Source organism: Cricetulus griseus, chromosome 4 (genome assembly GCF_003668045.3).
Source record: "Cricetulus griseus strain 17A/GY chromosome 4, alternate assembly CriGri-PICRH-1.0, whole genome shotgun sequence".
NCBI lineage: Eukaryota > Metazoa > Chordata > Mammalia > Rodentia > Cricetidae > Cricetulus > Cricetulus griseus.
In genome coordinates this window covers 153,728,547-153,746,640 of record NC_048597.1, presented here as the reverse complement: position 1 = coordinate 153,746,640, position 18,094 = coordinate 153,728,547, and the positions used below count along the sequence as shown (strand labels likewise).

The following is an 18,094-nucleotide window of genomic DNA, read 5'->3' as shown; positions in this document are numbered from 1 at the left end:
GGTTCTCAACACTGGAAGCTTCATTCTAGCTGTTGTCATTGCTATGGTGTGTGTGTGTGTGTGTATGTGTGTGTGTGTGTGTGTGTGTGTGTGTGTGTGTGTATGTGTGTGTGTGTGGGGGGGGGGTTTACATTCACCTCTGCATCACTGTATCACTTCTGGGTTTTTTCTTACTCAGGCCCTTCCTGGACCTCATTACTATACATGGGGGGACCATGGAGGCATCATCATGGCTATTGCCCAGGGCATGGAGACCAACGAACTGAAGTAAGTACTTCTGATTATTCCCCTCTTCCTTCTCCTCTTTTTTTTTTTTTAAAAAAAAAACAAAAACAAAATCATTTCTACCCTTCTCTCTACCCCCTCCTTCCCTCCCTCCTTTTTTTTCCCACATAAGGTCTGTCTTGAAACATACTATGTAGCTCAAGTTGGTGTAGAACTTGGAACCCTCCTGCTTCAGTCACCTAAGTGCCGGGAGTGTAGGCATCAGTTACTGTGCTCTGCCTATTCCTTTTCTTTTGACATCAAACTGTTCTCCCGAACTGGTGTGTGTGTAGTGACCATTGGATTCCCTCTGCAGCACTAGGTTCTTGACAAAGAACTTGAGACTTCTGGAAATCACTTCAACTTTTCATGTCTCTGAAATAACTAGTCTCTTCTGTCTTCGAGGGGGGCTACGAGAAGCGAGTGATATTTATTCCTTTGAATAACGATTTAAAAACTATCTATGTGTTTTTTCTCTTAACAAATTGTTTTGGGTTAACATACAAAGTCAAGGGTCTCATTGTGGTCTGTTTGTTTGTTTATTAATGTATTTATTTATACATGATATTATTCCTTTTGCTCAACTCTTCCCTCCCTACTACACTGCCTGTTGTCCCTTCCCCTTACTGGCTGTTTCTCTTCCTTCCCCCAACTGTTTCCCCCTTCTGCTTTCTTATCGCACGTAACTAGACAGTTTAGAACATGTCTTTGTAGAAGTGGTGGATCCAAAGGTTTGTACACAGAATGACTAATAGTCAAAAGATAAGCAATTGTGACAAGAGGATGGTGATTGCAGAATGCATGCCACTTGGTAAGCAGGTAACTGCCGCTGTGCTACATTTAGTCTTGAGGTGTAATAGATGGAGTTGGAAGGGATGTTAGGGGTTAACTGCTTCATTTTACAGATGGGGAGACTGAGGCTCAGCAGGGTGAAGTAACCATTAGCTAATGATAGAGTCATTATTAACAGTTGATCTCGGGTGATGTCTAAGAAAAAAACCAAGTGTCAGGAGTTTGTAACTTCTCCCTGATTGACTAAGGCTTGATTTTACTCAGGGTCATTTCTTTGCTTGTTTTTATAAAGGCATTCAACCAGAGTTGCCATGGGAAAGGACAGATTGGCCCTCATTTCTGCATGTTTTTGACCCGAACCCTTTAGCTAGATGATTGTGGGAGGTAGAGTGGGCCTCTGTAGTCAAACTGTGCAGTAGAAGGAAGCAGGCTCCCCTTGCTTTTTCTCCTTTTAGAACTGGCTAAGCGCAAGAAGCGGATGCTTTGAAAAGGAGATATTACCAGATGGTGTTCCCTTATGCTTTAGTGGACGTATACTGAGCCTCCTGGAGTCAGAGAGAAGCAGAACACTAGTCTTGGCTTTCCTCTTGGTTGCTCTTGGATTTGGGTGGCATGGACACTTATTTCTCTAGAGCAGCTGTTCTCAACCTGTGGGTCACGACCCCTTTGCGGGAGAGGGAATCGAATGACCCTTTTACAGGGATCACCTAAGACCATCGGAAAACATAGATATTTACATTAAGATTCATAACAGTAGCAACGTTACAGTTATAAAGTAACAATAAAAATAATTTTATGGTTGAGGTCACCACAGCTTGAGGAACTGTATTAAAGGGTTGTAGCATTAGGAAGTTGAGAACCACTGCTCTAGAGCCTGGAGTCAAGCTTTTTCTGGGAGGACAATATCCACAGAGCGAGCATCCCACGTATCTGCTGGTGTTTGTGTGTCTAGTCATTTGCTTCACACCTCACACACTGAGCGAGTGATAGTTATTCCAGGTACTGTACATCTACAGATGAACAGGATGTTGTGGTTCCCCTACCCCCGCCCCCACCAGCATTTCATCCTCTAGCTGTAAAGCAGGAGAGGAAGTAATTGTAGTGGTTAGTAAACTGCTATGTGAGGAAGGCATCCAGGGCCGGGGTTTGGTTTCCTGGGCATAGATTGCATTCTTTGTATAGTTTTAGTTTTCAGATTTTGGAGTCAGTTCTCAATTTTCCTTGTTTAACTTCGCCACAGATTCCATTAGCATTCTGAGCTGGCTCCTCTGAAGGAGCTCGTGTGATTTTAGTCCTCTTACACCATCTGTCGGTGCATATGTGCCCAGGGAACGCAGTGTCATTCTGTACTAGCTGCAACAAAACATGGCCAGAAAAATAAACCTGCTGACAGAAAATCATAATGCCCTCCCCAGGCATTTTATAATGGCTTTGAGGTTTGTAGATGGTGGGCTTCATGGACACAATGGTGCTCTTCTACTCGTGCGGGCCATTTGGAAGTGTCTGCAACACATGGTTCAAATAAAGCATGTGCAAATAGGAAAATATGGACTGGCCTCCTTTTGACAGGTACATGTGTCCCAAGTACCAGCTCGAGCTTGGCCGGGATCTGTGTAGCCACGTGGCTTTTACTGGATGTGTTGTGCTCAGAGGGCTTTGCTCCTCCTTCTGTTAGTCTAAATAGTGGGGGATAATAGTGAAGTTAGTCTACAGTCTCCACCAAAGGCAGCAGTGATGATTCCTTGTGCTATGCAGATATGAGCGAGGCCACATGTTAGGCTTTGGGTTGTTATGGAAAATACCCAGAAGAAACAAGGTGAAGAAGGAAGTGTTTGTTTTGGGTTCACAGTGTCACAGGTTTCAGTCCCACTTAGATGCCTTTGGGAGGCAAAGCAGAATCAGAATCAGCCTGTCAGCAAGCACATGGCTGAGCAGAGCTACTCAGCAGGAAGGCCATGCTGGCAAGGTACAGCTTTTCAGGGCATGCCTCCGGGGACCTCTTTCCTCTAATTAAGCTCCATCCCTTATTTTCTGCCACCTCCCCATGATGCCATCATGGTATGATTCTATCAAGGGATTAAAGACATAGATAGCCTTCATGATGTGGTTACCTCCCAGAGATGGGCTCCCTTCATTAGGGCACCAAGCCATCCCACCCATGCTGACAAAACTCTAGGCCTCTGCTCTGTCTGAGCTCCCCAGCCATAGCAACCTCTCTGTCCTTTGAGCCTTAGGATTACTAGGCTGCCCTAGTAATTTGGATTGCTTGTGTTCTGATTTCCTGTGTTCTTTAGTTCCTTTTCACTGAACGCCTTGATTCTTCAACTCATTAGTGGGCTTTTGTAGGCCTATATTCCTAGTCTGTACAAGTTAGTGGGCACTTAGCAAATATTTGATCGATCAATAAATAGGTCATGCATACTTGGGCATCTGAGATTGCTTTCTTTCTTTTTTTAAACACGGAATTATAAAACGGGAAGGGATCTGGGTAGGGTGCTATTTGCACAGCTCCAAGGGAGACCACTGCTGTTGTGTTCTTTGTAAATGACAAGCCTGTACAGCGGGGGCTTCCTGAATGTCTGAAGCCTGGCAGCCAGAGAGAAGATTCAATCCGCTCTCCTTATCTTCCACACAAGGACGTGGTGTGATTTGTGGGAGTTAGCACCCACACTGGAATATGAGCAGATTTTTGCTAGGAATCATTTCAGGTCAATTACACAAACATTTGTTGAACATCTACAGTGAACCAGATGTTGTGCTAGACACCAATGATGGGGAGGCAAGTGGGGCCTGGTTCAGAATGTGCCTGTGCCCATGGGAGGATGTCTGAGTCAGCTGGAGAGAGAGCCTGAGGGGAAGGGCTTGCTTTGAATCGAGGAATGGAGGCACCATGTATCTAGATATGAATAGGATGTGGCCTCTCCCCTTTAAGCATTTTACCCTTTTGTTGTAATAGAGTCTGGCATTCTTGTCAGAGGGTAGAAGTAGTGGAGATAGGAACATTGGTTAAAGACAGGAAGACAGCTTTTGGGGTATTTGTTGGTTTGTTTACTATTTTCATGACATTCTTTCTCTGCTTAGCACAATAGCTAAGTGAAGTTAGTCTACTGTCTCCAAAGACAGCAGTGATGATTCCTTGTATGGTGCAGACATGAGTGAGGCACATGCTAGGTTGGGTTATTGCTCGAAGTCTGCCTTGCTTCTCCATCGAGACTGTTAACTTTTGCTGGTGTTAATTGAAATGGAGATCAAGACGTGTGTGGCTTTGCTTGGCTATTGTATCTGCTTGTCGTCTGAAGTGAGCAAATAAGAGCCCAGGGGCTGGGGATTCACTTATGCATCCACTCAGCACACTTCCCCAGGAATCTGCCTGGAGACTACCAAGGAGTGGGTCCCACTTCTTAAGGGCACACAGCATCCTGCAGAGTACGGGCTGTTGGGTTTTGCACCACAACCAGAAAAGATCCAAGCACAAGTTTATCAGCTGGATCCTGAGGGATGAGGTCAGTTTCCGTTTCTTCTTGGCAGGTCGCCTGTCAGGGTGATGAGATGTTGATAGTTATTAATATTTTGGACTTGCCCCAAAGCATCTTTTCTGTGTGAGGGGATCTCCAGTTTCACAGGGCTTCCCTCTGGGAATCCCAAAAACTGATGTGGAGGCTATGTGGAGCAGCCTAGCTGTCTTTTCTGGCCCTGTGTTCTGGAGTCAGCCTCATGGCTGCAGAGTGTAGGAAGCTGCAGTAGCTTCTTCCATGGCTTCTAAATGATGGCTCAATGGTACCACTGTGGTGCAGTTGTGGAGAGCCATCACCACTTCATTCTCACTTTGTGTAGTTTCCTCTGCTCCCCGAGGCCTATGCAACAGATGCCCTTATATAACTTTTTAACTGTTACAAAGCTAGGGCAGGCTCAAAAGAAAAAAATGAGAATTCAGTGTGGTTTGTTTAATTTCCTGCAGCGAATTATTATTATTCTTTCTGATGGTAGACGAGTTGTGAGGTTCAGGACAGGGAAGTGGGTGGAGGTTTTATTACTGAGGAACCAAAGTGTAGACGACACTCCCAGATCTAGTTATGTAAACACAGGGCAAGGTGTGAGGTCTAATGCAGGGCCTAGTCTGATCTGGAGTAAGGCAGAGGTCACCTAGGAAGTTGGGAACGGCTTCTTAGAGGAGATGAAGCTTGAGTTGAGCTAAAACGTGAAGTTGCTATACAGTTCCAGTGCTAGAAAGAGCTGGAGAGATGGCTCAGCAGTAAGAGTGCTTTCTGCTCTTCCAGAGGACCTGAGTTCAGTTCCCAGCATTGATATCAGGTGGCCCACACTGCCTCTAATTCCAGCTCCAGGGGATTTGATGCCTTCATCTAGCTTTGGTTGGGGCTGCAGGGGCGGTTTCGGTGGTACCCCTACACACCTGCCATACATTTACAGATGTACATAAAAAGAGAGAGAGAGATACAATTTGAGCAAAGGTAGTAGTGTGAATCTGGTTCCTGTGGCCTCTGCATGAGCAGGACATGTGTTGGGAGGTGCGGTGGTGAGAGATGAGGTCTGAAGTGGGCATTAGGCCCTTTCCTGACTCACTGAACAAAATTGTTTTAAATAAAGTTTTTATTATGGTTACTTTTTGACAATTTCATATATGTGTACACACACATATGTAATGACGCTTGGCCATTTTTACCCTCATCACAATGGCACCCCCTTCCACTCACACTAAACTGTTCTTTCCAACGATTTTTTTCTCCTATTTACATGTCTTTTTGTTTCTTTGCTCTTTTTCTGGCTTCAGTTAAAGTTGATAAATGAGCACATGTGTGGGGGTTTTTTGCTACAGAATGGGCAACTAGTTAATGGCCATACCACTGAAGACAGAAATAACACCTCCCTTCTTCAAGCTGCAATTACTGGCAATAGCTCCTTCAGGAGGGGTGGGGCCTCACTAGTCCCTCCCTCACTAGTGATGAGATGTTGATGGGCCCAATCTTGTGACAGTAATCACAGCAGTGTGGAGTTCAAGTGAAACGGCCATGTATGTCTAGAAGCTAGCATTTCACAGCAATTGTCATCATCTCTGGCTCCTACATTCTTTTCCTCCCTTCTTTGACGTTGTTCCTTGGGCCTTAGAGGGGGTGATAGAGATGTCCTGTGTAGGGCTGGACACTCTCAGCACTTTGACTACTTATTAGTCGCTATATCGATTGTTTCTCAGAGCAAAGAGAACCTTCTCTGCCTAAGGCTGAGAGCAGCACTAACCTATGGATATAAACATCAATATTTATGAAGAAGTTTGACATCATGTCCATTTAGCAAGACAATAGTAGTTGGCTTCCCCCTAATGCCTTTGACTTCCTAGTCATAGGATTTGATTATGTTTGTAGTCCCCGGCAGGATCCCGCCTGTGGAAGCAGCCTAATACCTAAAGAGAAAGCAATTGGTTACTCTCATAACAGTCATGCCATTACTGCACCAGAGGGCGTATCATGCATGCCCTGTAGGTTGGAATTGTATCTTGAAGGGTGTGTAGTTGGGTAAGACTGAAACTGCTTTTGAGGACCTTAAATGGAGGAATGACATGGCTTTCTTTGGAAGAATGAAGAATATAAGTGTATTTCAGACAACACTGGGAGTGAAGGCTCATGGTTTTGAGGACTTGTCCTTCATGAAAAGGGTGTGGTTTCTGGTTAACTGGAAGGTGATTCTACTATTCACAGAAAACAGAATCATAGACCAAGGGGGACAGGGCCATGCCATGAAGGCAGATTTGGTCAGAGTGAACCAGGTGGCTGTTTCAAGTCCCAAGGTTGAGTCCAGAAGTGATCTGATTGTGCTGTGTCATCTGCGATGGAGAATCTGCCAGACTTTGAGCAACTGTGGCAATGGGGAACTTGTCAATTCCTTCTGGGACAGCTTGATTCATTCCTTTGCTTGCTCACTCACTCACTCACTCACTCACTCACTCACTCACTCACTCACTCACTTGTTCATGTATTCATTTGTTCATTTGTGAGCATATTTCTCTGGTAAGAAAGTCTGAGTTTTCCTCACTCCAGGTTTCATTCCATGGGTTTGGGTTCTGTTCCCTGAAATCATATAACAGATTCTTCCTTTCATCTGAAAACCATTCAGACATTTGAGGACCCCGCCCTTGTAATCCTAAGGATCTTTCATACTATGGGAAACACCCTCATTTCCTTTCCTTGTTTGCTGTTGGACCCCAAATCTTACATAGATGTTTCCCTCCATCTACTTTATGGTATCATTACATTAAGATGTGGGTCTCAGATCTGACTTCTATAGTGTGAAACATGCAGAAGGATTAATACCTACTGATTCCAGACACTTTCTATAAAGAAAAACCTTGAGACCAAATTTCCACTTTTTTTTGATACAGTTTTTTGATCTGTAACCCAGCCTGTCCTTCAACTTGAGACCCTCCTGCCTCAGCCTCTCCAATGCTGAGATGACAGATATGCACCAACATTCCTGGCACTTTAAAACTGGTGACTCCCACTAATCTTTTTGTTTATCGAGAAACCATTTATGTACCACAGTGTCTTTGGATCTTAATCAGCTCTTAGCGACTCATATCAAAGTGCTTTACCGTCTCCCTAAGGTACCCATGCAGGCACCTTCCCATTAGTGTGTTTGTGTACAGGTGTGTGTGAACCTGTGTATATGTGTGTGCAAAGGCTCAAGGTCAATATTAGGAATTTTCTTTGATTGTGCTTCTACCTAGTTCTTTGAGGCAAGGTCTCTCAGTCCAACACAGAGCTTGCCAATACAGCTCATCTCCTTAGCCATTTTGCCCCAGGGATCCAATTTCTTTGCATTCTGAGGTTAGGATTAGAGGAGGGACACCATGTCAACATGTCATTTACATGGATTCTGGGGATCTAAACTCTGGTCCTTTTGCTTGGATGGCATGAGTATTAGCTGCTGACTCATCCCCCTGGCCCAGCATTTCATTTTTAGGATTTATTCACCATATAACTTTTGTCAGTAGCTCAGTTCAGTCAACTAAACCTCCGGAACTCCATTTTCTGATAACTCTTATTAAAGGACAGATGTCCAGGGGTCTCCTATCCTAAATCTGAGCAGGTAAGTCTTGGGAGCTTCATGTGGAAGTTAATTTTCCCATTTTTGCTTATTCTTTGGATGCCTGAATGCATTTGAATTTAATTTTATCACTTTTAAAGTTATGTGTGTACAATTGGCCTTAATGCCCTTTGCAAATCGTGTAGTCACATTCAAGTTCGCTGTCTAAACTGCTGAACAGAATGTGGAGAAGATTGAAGTGTGAGAAATTGAAGTCTTATTTTGGTTTGTGATAAAATGTATGTCAGCTCATTTTGGATCATTTCACCAGCAATGAATGAATGTTATCTGTGTGATCCACAAAGATCCCCTTAAAAAAATTGTTCTCTCATCGATACCCTTATTATGGTTGGTTTTGATTATCAGCTTGATGGGATTTGGAATCACCGTGGGAACAAATCCCTGAGCATGTGGGAGGGATTAACTCAATTAGGTTAATTGATGTGGGTGGTACCAGTTCATTGGCTAGAGTCTTGGACTGAATGAAGAGGTGAAAGTGAGCTGACACACACATTTATTGCTCCACGTTGATGCAATGTGACCAGGTAACCCAAATTTCTGCCAGCCGGACCTCCCTGCCATAATAGACTGTACCTTCAAACTGTGAGCTAAAATAAGCCCACCCTTAAGTTGTTTCTGTTGGGTGTTTTGTCAGAGCAACAGGATAAGTAACTGATACAATTTTTTTGTTCAAATCAAGAATAATCAGAAGGAAAGGAAATGGGTTAGCTTGTGTGACAAGAAACCATTTGAGTTCTCAGCTGTGGCTTCCGTTTGCCTAAGTCAGTGCTTTTATTGCCACTCTGAAAAATCCTTTTCTTCTTCGGGTAAACAAATTGACTGTTTCTTTTCTTTAGGATTTGTCCTGACTCTTGTAGAAATTATTGAAATGGACTCTGATCATTTTATCTTTATCTCTTCTTGTTCCCTAGTAGGTGTTCATTTTGTTCCATTTCCTTTAATTTTTTCCTTGCTCAGCTTGAAAACCATTCTACGGGTTCTATAAGGGTAAAAGTGAAATTAAAAGTCTGTAAAATCTTTATTCTTTATGCTATTGGCCATGAGAACAATGATCTTGTTCCTTTGTAATCCCCCACAGTAGTTAACTAGCCTTCCAGCCAGCCCACTGCCTTACCAGTCTACTGCCCCTCTGGCCCACTGACCTACCAGCCCACTGGCCTTCAGCCCACTGACTCACCAGCCCGCTAGTAATAGTCTACTAGTTGTTTTAGTAATTTGAATTGTGAGTCCTGACTCTTGAACTTGAACTGTCTGGTTTCTCTTCAAATAGACTTCTAGCTGTCAAGAATCATGGCAGGAGTGAACTTCCAGAAAGCTGACTTCTGTTAAATCTTCTCTTAAGTCTTTGATCTCGATGATATGTCTCTTTCCATCTTGATTGAACCTACTTGGTAAAGATCTGGCTCTTTCTGTCAGTCACATGAAAATATCATATGTTTAGTAATTACTTTTTCTTCCCTCTTTATAGTTTATAGTTACATGTTTTATTTTATATTGTTATATGTCTGACGTTCCTATCCTCTTGGGAGTTTTTTAGCTATATGCCATTTTTTTCTAAACAGTTGGCATTCTTCATTAATAAATAGAATAAGGGTCAAGATGCTACTGCATCATCTTTTATGACTAAAACATATAAAAAGATTGGGGCTTGGGAGATGGATCAATGGGTAAAGTTGTACAAGAATGAGGACCTGATTTGGATTCCCAGCACCCATGTACAGTGGCAGGCATGGTGGCTCACACCTGTAACTTCAGCCCTTTGGAGCAGGGCAGAGATAGAGGAAGATCTCATTTGCCAGCGAGGCTAGCCAGTGATACCCCAAGGTCAGTAAGCAAGTGTACCTGTGTCAAAAAATAAGGTGGAGAGTGATGGAGACACATGACAACTTGTATTGACCTATTGCCTCCATATATACATGCATGTGTGTATACAGCTCTCTCTCTCTCTCTCTCTCTCTCTCTCTCTCTCTCTCTCTCTCTCTCTCTCTCCAGACACACACACACACACACACACACACACACACACACACACACACGGAAAGAAAATAAATGAAATGAAAAAAAGGAAGAAAGGAGATCTGTGATTTGTTTTTTCTTGTCTCTGGTCATTTTTCTTTCACTAGTAAGTCCTCTTGGGTAGCAGAATGTTGGGGATCAGTATGATCTAGATATCCCCTTAGCTGTTGTTAGATGACCATCTTTTCTTCAACATCCTGAAAAAATGCCACGTTCTAAACGAGGTTGTGCTTGGCCACACACCGGCTGGTTTGTCTCCTCAATGACTTACTGTCTGCACCTTCTGGGAATCTATAAAGAAATGATTCATTTCTTGGGGTCATGTTTGGTTGGGAGAACTCTTAAATGGAATTAACTTGACCATGTTAAAATATATGGACTTCCTATATCATCTTTGAACAGGTGGACCATTCCAGGCCTGTCTGATTAATGGACCAACTCTGAAGGTAGCTTTAGGAGTGGTATTGAGCCTGTAGCTTCTTAATGTTAGTAAAAAAGTAAGGGTCAGCCATATTTGATTACACCTCACTTAAACTGCAAGCATGACAGCTGAATGAGGGTTTACTTTCACATATGACCTGTGCTGAATGAGGGATACTTAGTCTCCCAGTGACCTGGGTGGCTGCAGACCCCATCACTTGGTTTAGCCTCCAGGTGTAGAGAGATCAATTCACAAATCTCAGTATGAGAAGAGATGCTGAGATTGAGTGAGGTTGTCAAGAGACTCCTGTCAAATTTTGTTCTGAGAGAGCAAAACGAAAATGCCCAAATTCTGGGGAAAGTGAAAGAAAAAAAAGGTTTGTATGTAATTAGAATTTTGTGGAAGCCTGGTAGCCCCTGGGTTCTAAAGAAAACTTGAATCTGGTGGTTATCACAGCTCACTAACTAACAAAGGGTATTTAAAGTTTTGGTTCAGGGTTCTGGGGTCCTGAATGATACCCTATCCTCTGTGCACCAGTTTAAATGTAGTATAGTTACTCAAGTGTTCTTTTTTATTCTGAAGTCGTGGAGTTGTCTTTTTCTGTCTCAGCACCTGTTTTCCCACCGCCTTTTAAAATTTTTACAAACACAGGAAAGCTGGGAATAATGTAAAGAATACTCTGGTGATGTTTACTAAGACGACAGCATGCACAGCTTCCTTTATCTGTGTATTTATCTGTCTTCTCTATTATCTTCTTTGAGCTTGAGACATTTGAAGAGCAGTTGCAGACTCCTATCCTTTCATGGCTTACTGTGTCCATAAACATGTATCTCCAGTAGATAAAGATGTTTTCCTATTTGGTCACATTTATGAAAATGAAGGTGGACTAAATAATTCTCTGAGGCTATTTGCTCAGTTGTCTGGTATTGCTAATGATGACGGCTTCAGAGTTCAATCACTGTAGAACTATACCCTAGGCTGGATTTACATGTTGCATTATGACAACCCCTTTCTGCTATTTTATTTGCTTGGCTTTGATAATATTGAAAATTTGAAAAGAATTAATTGTGTGTGTGTGTTGTGTGTGTGTGTGTGTGTGCGGCGCGGCGCGCGCGCGCGGCGCTAGCATTTGGATAATCATGTGTAAGTGATGCATGCATGTCACAGCATGTGTGCTGATCAGAAGACAACCTCTGGAGTTGGTCCTTGTTAGAAGCAGGGTCTCCTTGTTGTTCACCAGGCTAGCTGACCCACGAGCTTCCTGGAATTCTCTTGTTTCTACCTCCTAAGTTGTAGGAGTGCTGGGGTTACAAGTGCATGCTATTGTATTCAGATTTTCATGAGTGTTGGGGATCTGAACTTGGGGCTTTATATTTGCATATCAACTGCTTTCACCCACATCGCCATCTCCTCAACCCTGATATATGTGTATCTAAGTATATAAAAGCAGTTGTCATCAATGCTATCCCATATCCTAGATCTGTTCAGTGCATTGGATGTTACTGAGAGGTTGTGCTGAATAAGGACCTGTGTGCTATCTGATCACCCCACTGTTGGTGGTGCTAAGTGTGGGTAAGGGTGTGGCTCATTGCCTTCCATGAAGTTGCATTTCCCCAGCAGTGAATGGTTAGTTTGTGGGCTGATATCTTTAGACCACCTGGGCATCCTAGTCCCCTGAAATTCTACATGGTGATTTTAGCATCCAGGGGGTGGTCCTTGTCTGATTTGATTATCACAGTGGCGTTTAAAGAAGGATAACACTTCACATCTGGTTATTACTTTTTAATGATATTAGGTGACCTATCAATATAAGAAAAATAACTTTCTTCTTCTCCCTCCCTCCTCCCTCCCTCCCTCCCTCCCTCCCTCCCTCCCTCCCTCCCTTCCTCCCTTGCTTCCTCCTTCCCCCACCCCTTCCTTTCTCTTTCTCAGCATTGGTAGAGATCAAATAGCACTGAGTGACACCAAGTTCTTGTATTCTTTTCAGGTGACAGGATTTATCCCTAACACCTCCTTGCTTTTCTGGTACAATCATAAACTTAACTCTATCATGAGAAGGGGGTTATTTCCTCTTGATGGGTTGCTGGTTATGGTCATTAATGATGTGTGTGGAAATCGAGGCCTGCCTTCCGGGACTAGAACCTCAAGGCTTCTTTTGTTTGCATTGGGCAGGTACAGCACCAATGAAGGGGAGACCTGGAAGACGTTTGTCTTCTCCGAGAAGCCTGTGTTTGTGTATGGGCTTCTCACAGAACCTGGTGAGAAGAGTACCGTCTTCACCATCTTTGGCTCAAATAAGGAGAATGTCCACAGCTGGCTCATCCTGCAGGTTAATGCCACCGATGCCTTGGGTAAGCCATTGCCTCCTGGGCCCTGGCCACAGACATAATGACTGACTGTCAGGAGTGTGCAAGTGGCAGCTTAGATACAGTATCCTCAGTTTGGGATTCATTAGGGGAGATGTGCCCAGGTAGGTGAGTGAAAGACACGGCACAGGGGCTCACTGGTTTACTCAAGTCTTAAGGGACTGTTTATGATTCTTTGTGTCCTGGTTTCCTCGTGGAGTACCTGGCATGATATATATATATATTATATATATATATATATATATATATATGTTAAAAGTATGGATGGATGGATGGAGGGAAGGCTGGATGGAAGCAAGCTTTCTGAATTAGAGGACCTATTCAGTGGATGTGTCTGTATTAGCTCTCTATCAGGGAAAAGGGCGGAAAATATTATTTTGGCTCATGTTTATTTTGGTCCATAGTTCCTTGACATTTTCCTATTGGGCTATACTAGGAGCTATGGTAGGAGACGATTGCCTATCTCATGGTGTCCAGGAAGGAGGGGGGGATGAGAGAAGGAGGGAGGAGGAGGACAGGAAGAGGAGGAGGAGGAGGAAGAGAAGGAGGAGGAAGGGGCTGGGATCCCAATACATTTAAGAACACATTCATGGGGCTGGAGAGATGGCTCTGAGGTTAAGAACACTAGCTGCTCTTCATGAGATCCTGAATTCAATTCCCAGCAACCACATGGGTGGCTCACAACCATCTATAATGATATTTGTTGCCTTCTTCTGGCATGCAGACATACATGCAGGCAGAACACTGTATATACAATAAATAAATAAGTCAAAAAGAAAAAAGAACGCACTCCTGCTGAGCTTACTTACCCTCTAGACTTTCTTTCCTGAAAGTCCCACCACTTACCCATAATGCCATGGGCCAGGGACTAACACCTGGGTCTTTGGGAGCATTCGCCCAGAATAGCACTGATTCAGGATCCTTTGAAGGCTGTCTGTAGTCTAGTTTCGATCTGTTGGTGCACTTGGGATCCTTAACATTGAGGACTGATGGACTCTTGAATGCTCTTTCATATTGCCTCATCGACCTCTGTCCTTTCTCTCTTCTGCTTCGCTGATATTACTCTAACTGTCCAGAAAGCCCCTCATGTCTTCTTACTGCCACCCATTCAACCTCAGCCTCAGGATCTAGCACCTGTGCTGTTGACATCTCAATCAAAAGATGTCTGTCTTCTTTATGATACAAAATAAGCATATCCATCACATCTTGAATTATACATTTGTGTCTACAATTATGTACCCTGTCCCATCACCTGCTTATAAGGCTCCTCAAAACAAGGACTTTTCCTGCGCATAGCTATTGAGTTTCTTTAGTGCCTCATAGACAGTAGGGTTTTTAATAATTCTTTGCTAATTTGAATGGCAATGTGTTGACAGGTATGCATCAGCTTTGGGTAGTATTTAATCTGACATGCATATAAAAAAGATACAAGGCACCGATCTAGACATAAGCATAGAATTCCCATAGGCACACTACTGACATTTTAAATGGATGTGGGCTGGTGGAATGCGTGTGAAGTTATCTTGTCATTTCCCAGTCTCTCTACATAAAGATCCTGTACCATCAAGTAGGGCAAACACGTCCTTCAGTGCTCTCAGCCCATCCTACCAGATGCACCTTCATCCTAAGGAAACAGGATGGGACAGCAATACCCTACATTATCTACCAAAGTGTCCCTTTTTCCTAGGAGAGAGCTCAGCCCCACCCCTACCCCACCTCCACCCTGGCACCTATTGATAAAAGGATTTTCCAACTGTCCTAATAATTTAGAGACTTGGCTAAGTATTGGTATATGCCAGAATTCCAGTACTGGGAGTGGGGAGGGGGTGGCTGAGGCATGGGGATCAGGAGTTTGCAGTTCACTTGAATTCTCTAGATAGGTCCTCTTTTTAATAAAACATGAAAGCAAGCCAGCAAACCATCCAAAACTCTAAACCAGTGAGATGGTTCCGCAGGTAAATGTGCTTGCTGTGCAAGCCTGAATTCAATCCTGGGAGCCCATGTAAAGGCAGAAGGGGACAACTTATTCTGCAAAGTTGTCCTCTGACCTCCACATTTGCACCAGGGCACACAATAAATAAGTTTAAAATAATCCCCCCACCCCCCCCACACACATAGTGCACAAGTCAAACAAAGTAAACAGCAGCAATCATTACCACCCCTGTTCTCCCAAGTGCCTCAAATTTTATGATTCAGAAGTTCGGATGTTGCCAATTGTGACTGGCATCTTCACTGCTTCCTTAGGGGAGCACCTCTGTTTTAATCATGTTGCCTTTATCCTCGGGGCTACTGCCCACCCTCAGCACACAGTGACTAGAGATGGGTAGCTTTGTGCTCTGCACTTGCTTGGTGGCCACAGAGACACTGGAAATAGAGGGCTGAGTTGAGGTGGGGAGACAGGAAACTGCACAGCCTGGATCTGATGCTTTGCTCTGCCTTTTTCTGTTTTTAGGGGTTCCCTGCACAGAAAACGACTACAAGCTGTGGTCCCCGTCTGATGAGCGGGGAAATGAGTGTTTGCTAGGACACAAAACAGTTTTCAAAAGGAGGACCCCCCATGCAACGTGCTTTAACGGGGAAGACTTTGACCGGCCAGTGGTCGTGTCCAACTGCTCCTGCACCCGGGAGGACTATGAATGGTGTGTTCCTCCTCCATGGCCGGGACCTTGAGTTGTGTCATATCTGCTCTGCAGTGTGAGGCTCAAAGATGGGAGAGCATGTTCTGTTTCTCAGAGGAAGGGAATAGCATTCATTGAGTGTGCCTTCTGAGCCAGGAACTGTGTGAGGCACTTTTTACTTCCGTTGTCTTCTAATTCTACAGCCATCCAGTTGAGTAGAGGTGTGGCTTCCCAAAGTTTCAGTCATTTTTGTATGGACTCATAGTCAGGGTTTGTTTCTAGGAGGACCACTGAAGGGAATATGCTGAAAGTCCTGTTTGGGGTAACTTGTTTTCTATAGATCTCCTTCCCTAGAGAGGACTTGTTTTCTTATCTGAAATGGGGGGATGTTTGTATGTATGATTTTTGCATCATCTATTGTTGCTTGAGGAAACTATCCCAGGCACGCCTGGGAATTGTTAAATGGAATCAACATCTGTACGAAAACTACAACAGGAGGTGAGAAGCCACCTTAGGGCTAGAATAGCTAGCTGCCTTTGGTGTGGCCATGGAAAGAGAAGGCTGTGATTTGCAGTAGGAAAATCGGGATTTCTGGAGATGTTTGACAAGGCAGTATCAGTCCATACATCAGCAGTGTGGGGATGTGGGGGCAGGAACGTGCCTGTTACTGCCAGTCTGTTTTGAATGACTGGTTTGGATATGTGGAACGGGGTCAGTGAGAAGAGATGAGGTGGAAAGATGACAGGCAGTGGGTGGAAGTGGAGGCCCTGCAGGAGAGCGACCTTATCCTGTGTGTGTGTGTGTGGGGGGGATTGATAGGCCTTTGAGGAGAGTTGAGCTGAGCAGAGCTTAGCTGGAGAAGGTTCCTGTTGTTGAGTGCACAGTATGTGGTCCCTTCTGTCAGGTGCTGACTAGAATGTGGACTTGCACCTACTCAGAGCATTTGTTTCTACGGTGGTTGAGGCACTAAGCATGTTTTACCTTTGGTATCATTATACTTGGCCAGCTAAAGCCAGAGCCCTCTGATATGTGCTAGACCAGAGGTTGGAAGAGGGCCCCATGGGAAATGTTTTAGGCTTTGGAAGTCATATGGTTCTAGGGTTGCTACTCATCTGTGCCTCTGGTAGCACCCACAGATGAAGGAAGACATCCCTGATGAAGGGATCTGGTTGTGATTCAGGAGACTGGTTTTATAAAAACATCCAACTAGATTTGGCCAAACACATATGGGTCTTGATAAAATACACATGCTGCCCCAGGAGTTCAAGCAGCCTCTGGGTGCTAGACGAATTGCATTCATTCTTATTTCAGGTTTCAACAGGGGTGTCACCTGCATCTGGAATCTGTAGGGTGTTTTGGAGCTAGCCTCCTTCAGACATGAAAAATGACTGTACCAAGAAATAAAATTAAGACGAAGTAAAAAGTTACTTGGTGAAATCAAACAAAGCTTTTGCTTTCTTCCCTCCTGGTTGCTGTTTTGCTTTTTAAAGAAGAAATGTAAAAATCCTCCCCCACAAAACAAGCAAAAGCTCAGTATTCTTGAAAAACTGGCTGCAATGCTGCTGGTTTGCTAGAACTTGCTTGTTACTTATTTCTGCTGAGTGCCAAGTCTTTATTATAGACCAGGAAAACCTCTCTGCCCCTGTAGCACTGCAGAAAATGGTGAAGGGCCCATTGATGTCAGGGTGCCCTCTGTTTGCTGTGGCTTCCAGAAAGGGGCCATTCTGGTCATGTGACTCTGGAGAATAGTTTATAGATTCGACTGTGGCACTGACAAAGGAAATGGTTCCAAGACACCACGGGAGGTGAGATGAGGACATGCCAGCTATGGTGATACCTGCCCATGGGTTGAGCCACTGATGGACCATTGTGTTTGCAAGCCAAATAAATTCTGTTAGTCCTTTCAGACCACAGTGGGACACCACACTATTGGTGGCTATGTTCTCTGATTTCAAGAGTGGTTTCTTTTACATCTTTTTATTTCTCCACGTTGCTAAGTCATGTAGCTTTCAGATTCTTAAGTGCAACCCTTAGTAAGCAATATAGTTCATGTTGTGACCCATTGTCCACACATGTGTGCATGTGCAGATCCACGTGTTTGCACATGTAATTAAAACAGTTTTTATGGGACAGTTACTTTTTAAACACATGATGGTTTTTGCAGTCTTTCATTGTTTGTGGGAGAGTAGGAAGCTATTGTGACCTGCAGACCAAGAAAGCTGTCTCACAGCTGGGTGCCTGGCTGTGGAGGCAAACAAGCAATGTGCTAACACTCCAGCAGTGCAGGTCCTCATAGAGTAGCCATTAGGTAACAAATAGATGATTGAATGAGTAAGAGTAATAAAATCACCACCTTTGGAAGGTTCACCACAGATCACTAAGTGTGGATTTACAATGCAAACTATGTTGTCCTGTAATTTGTTTGTACTTTTATCCTTGGAAAATGTAGGAGATATTTAATAAATGTTAAATTCAATGTTGGGAAGTGAAGCTCTTGGGGT

At 43.8% G+C, this 18,094-nt stretch overlaps 1 protein-coding gene across 1 annotated transcript in view; it reads left to right on the top strand.

Moving 5' to 3' along the window:
- The window catches only part of Sorl1 (sortilin related receptor 1), a 169,028-nt gene that overhangs the window by 68,276 nt on the left and 82,658 nt on the right, over positions 1 to 18,094 (top strand). The window contains exons 12-14 of the mRNA XM_027411875.2: positions 179 to 267; positions 12,782 to 12,960; positions 15,428 to 15,614. Coding sequence (XP_027267676.1) covers positions 179 to 267; positions 12,782 to 12,960; positions 15,428 to 15,614 — 455 coding nt within the window. The remainder of the gene's footprint in view (positions 1 to 178; positions 268 to 12,781; positions 12,961 to 15,427; positions 15,615 to 18,094) is intronic.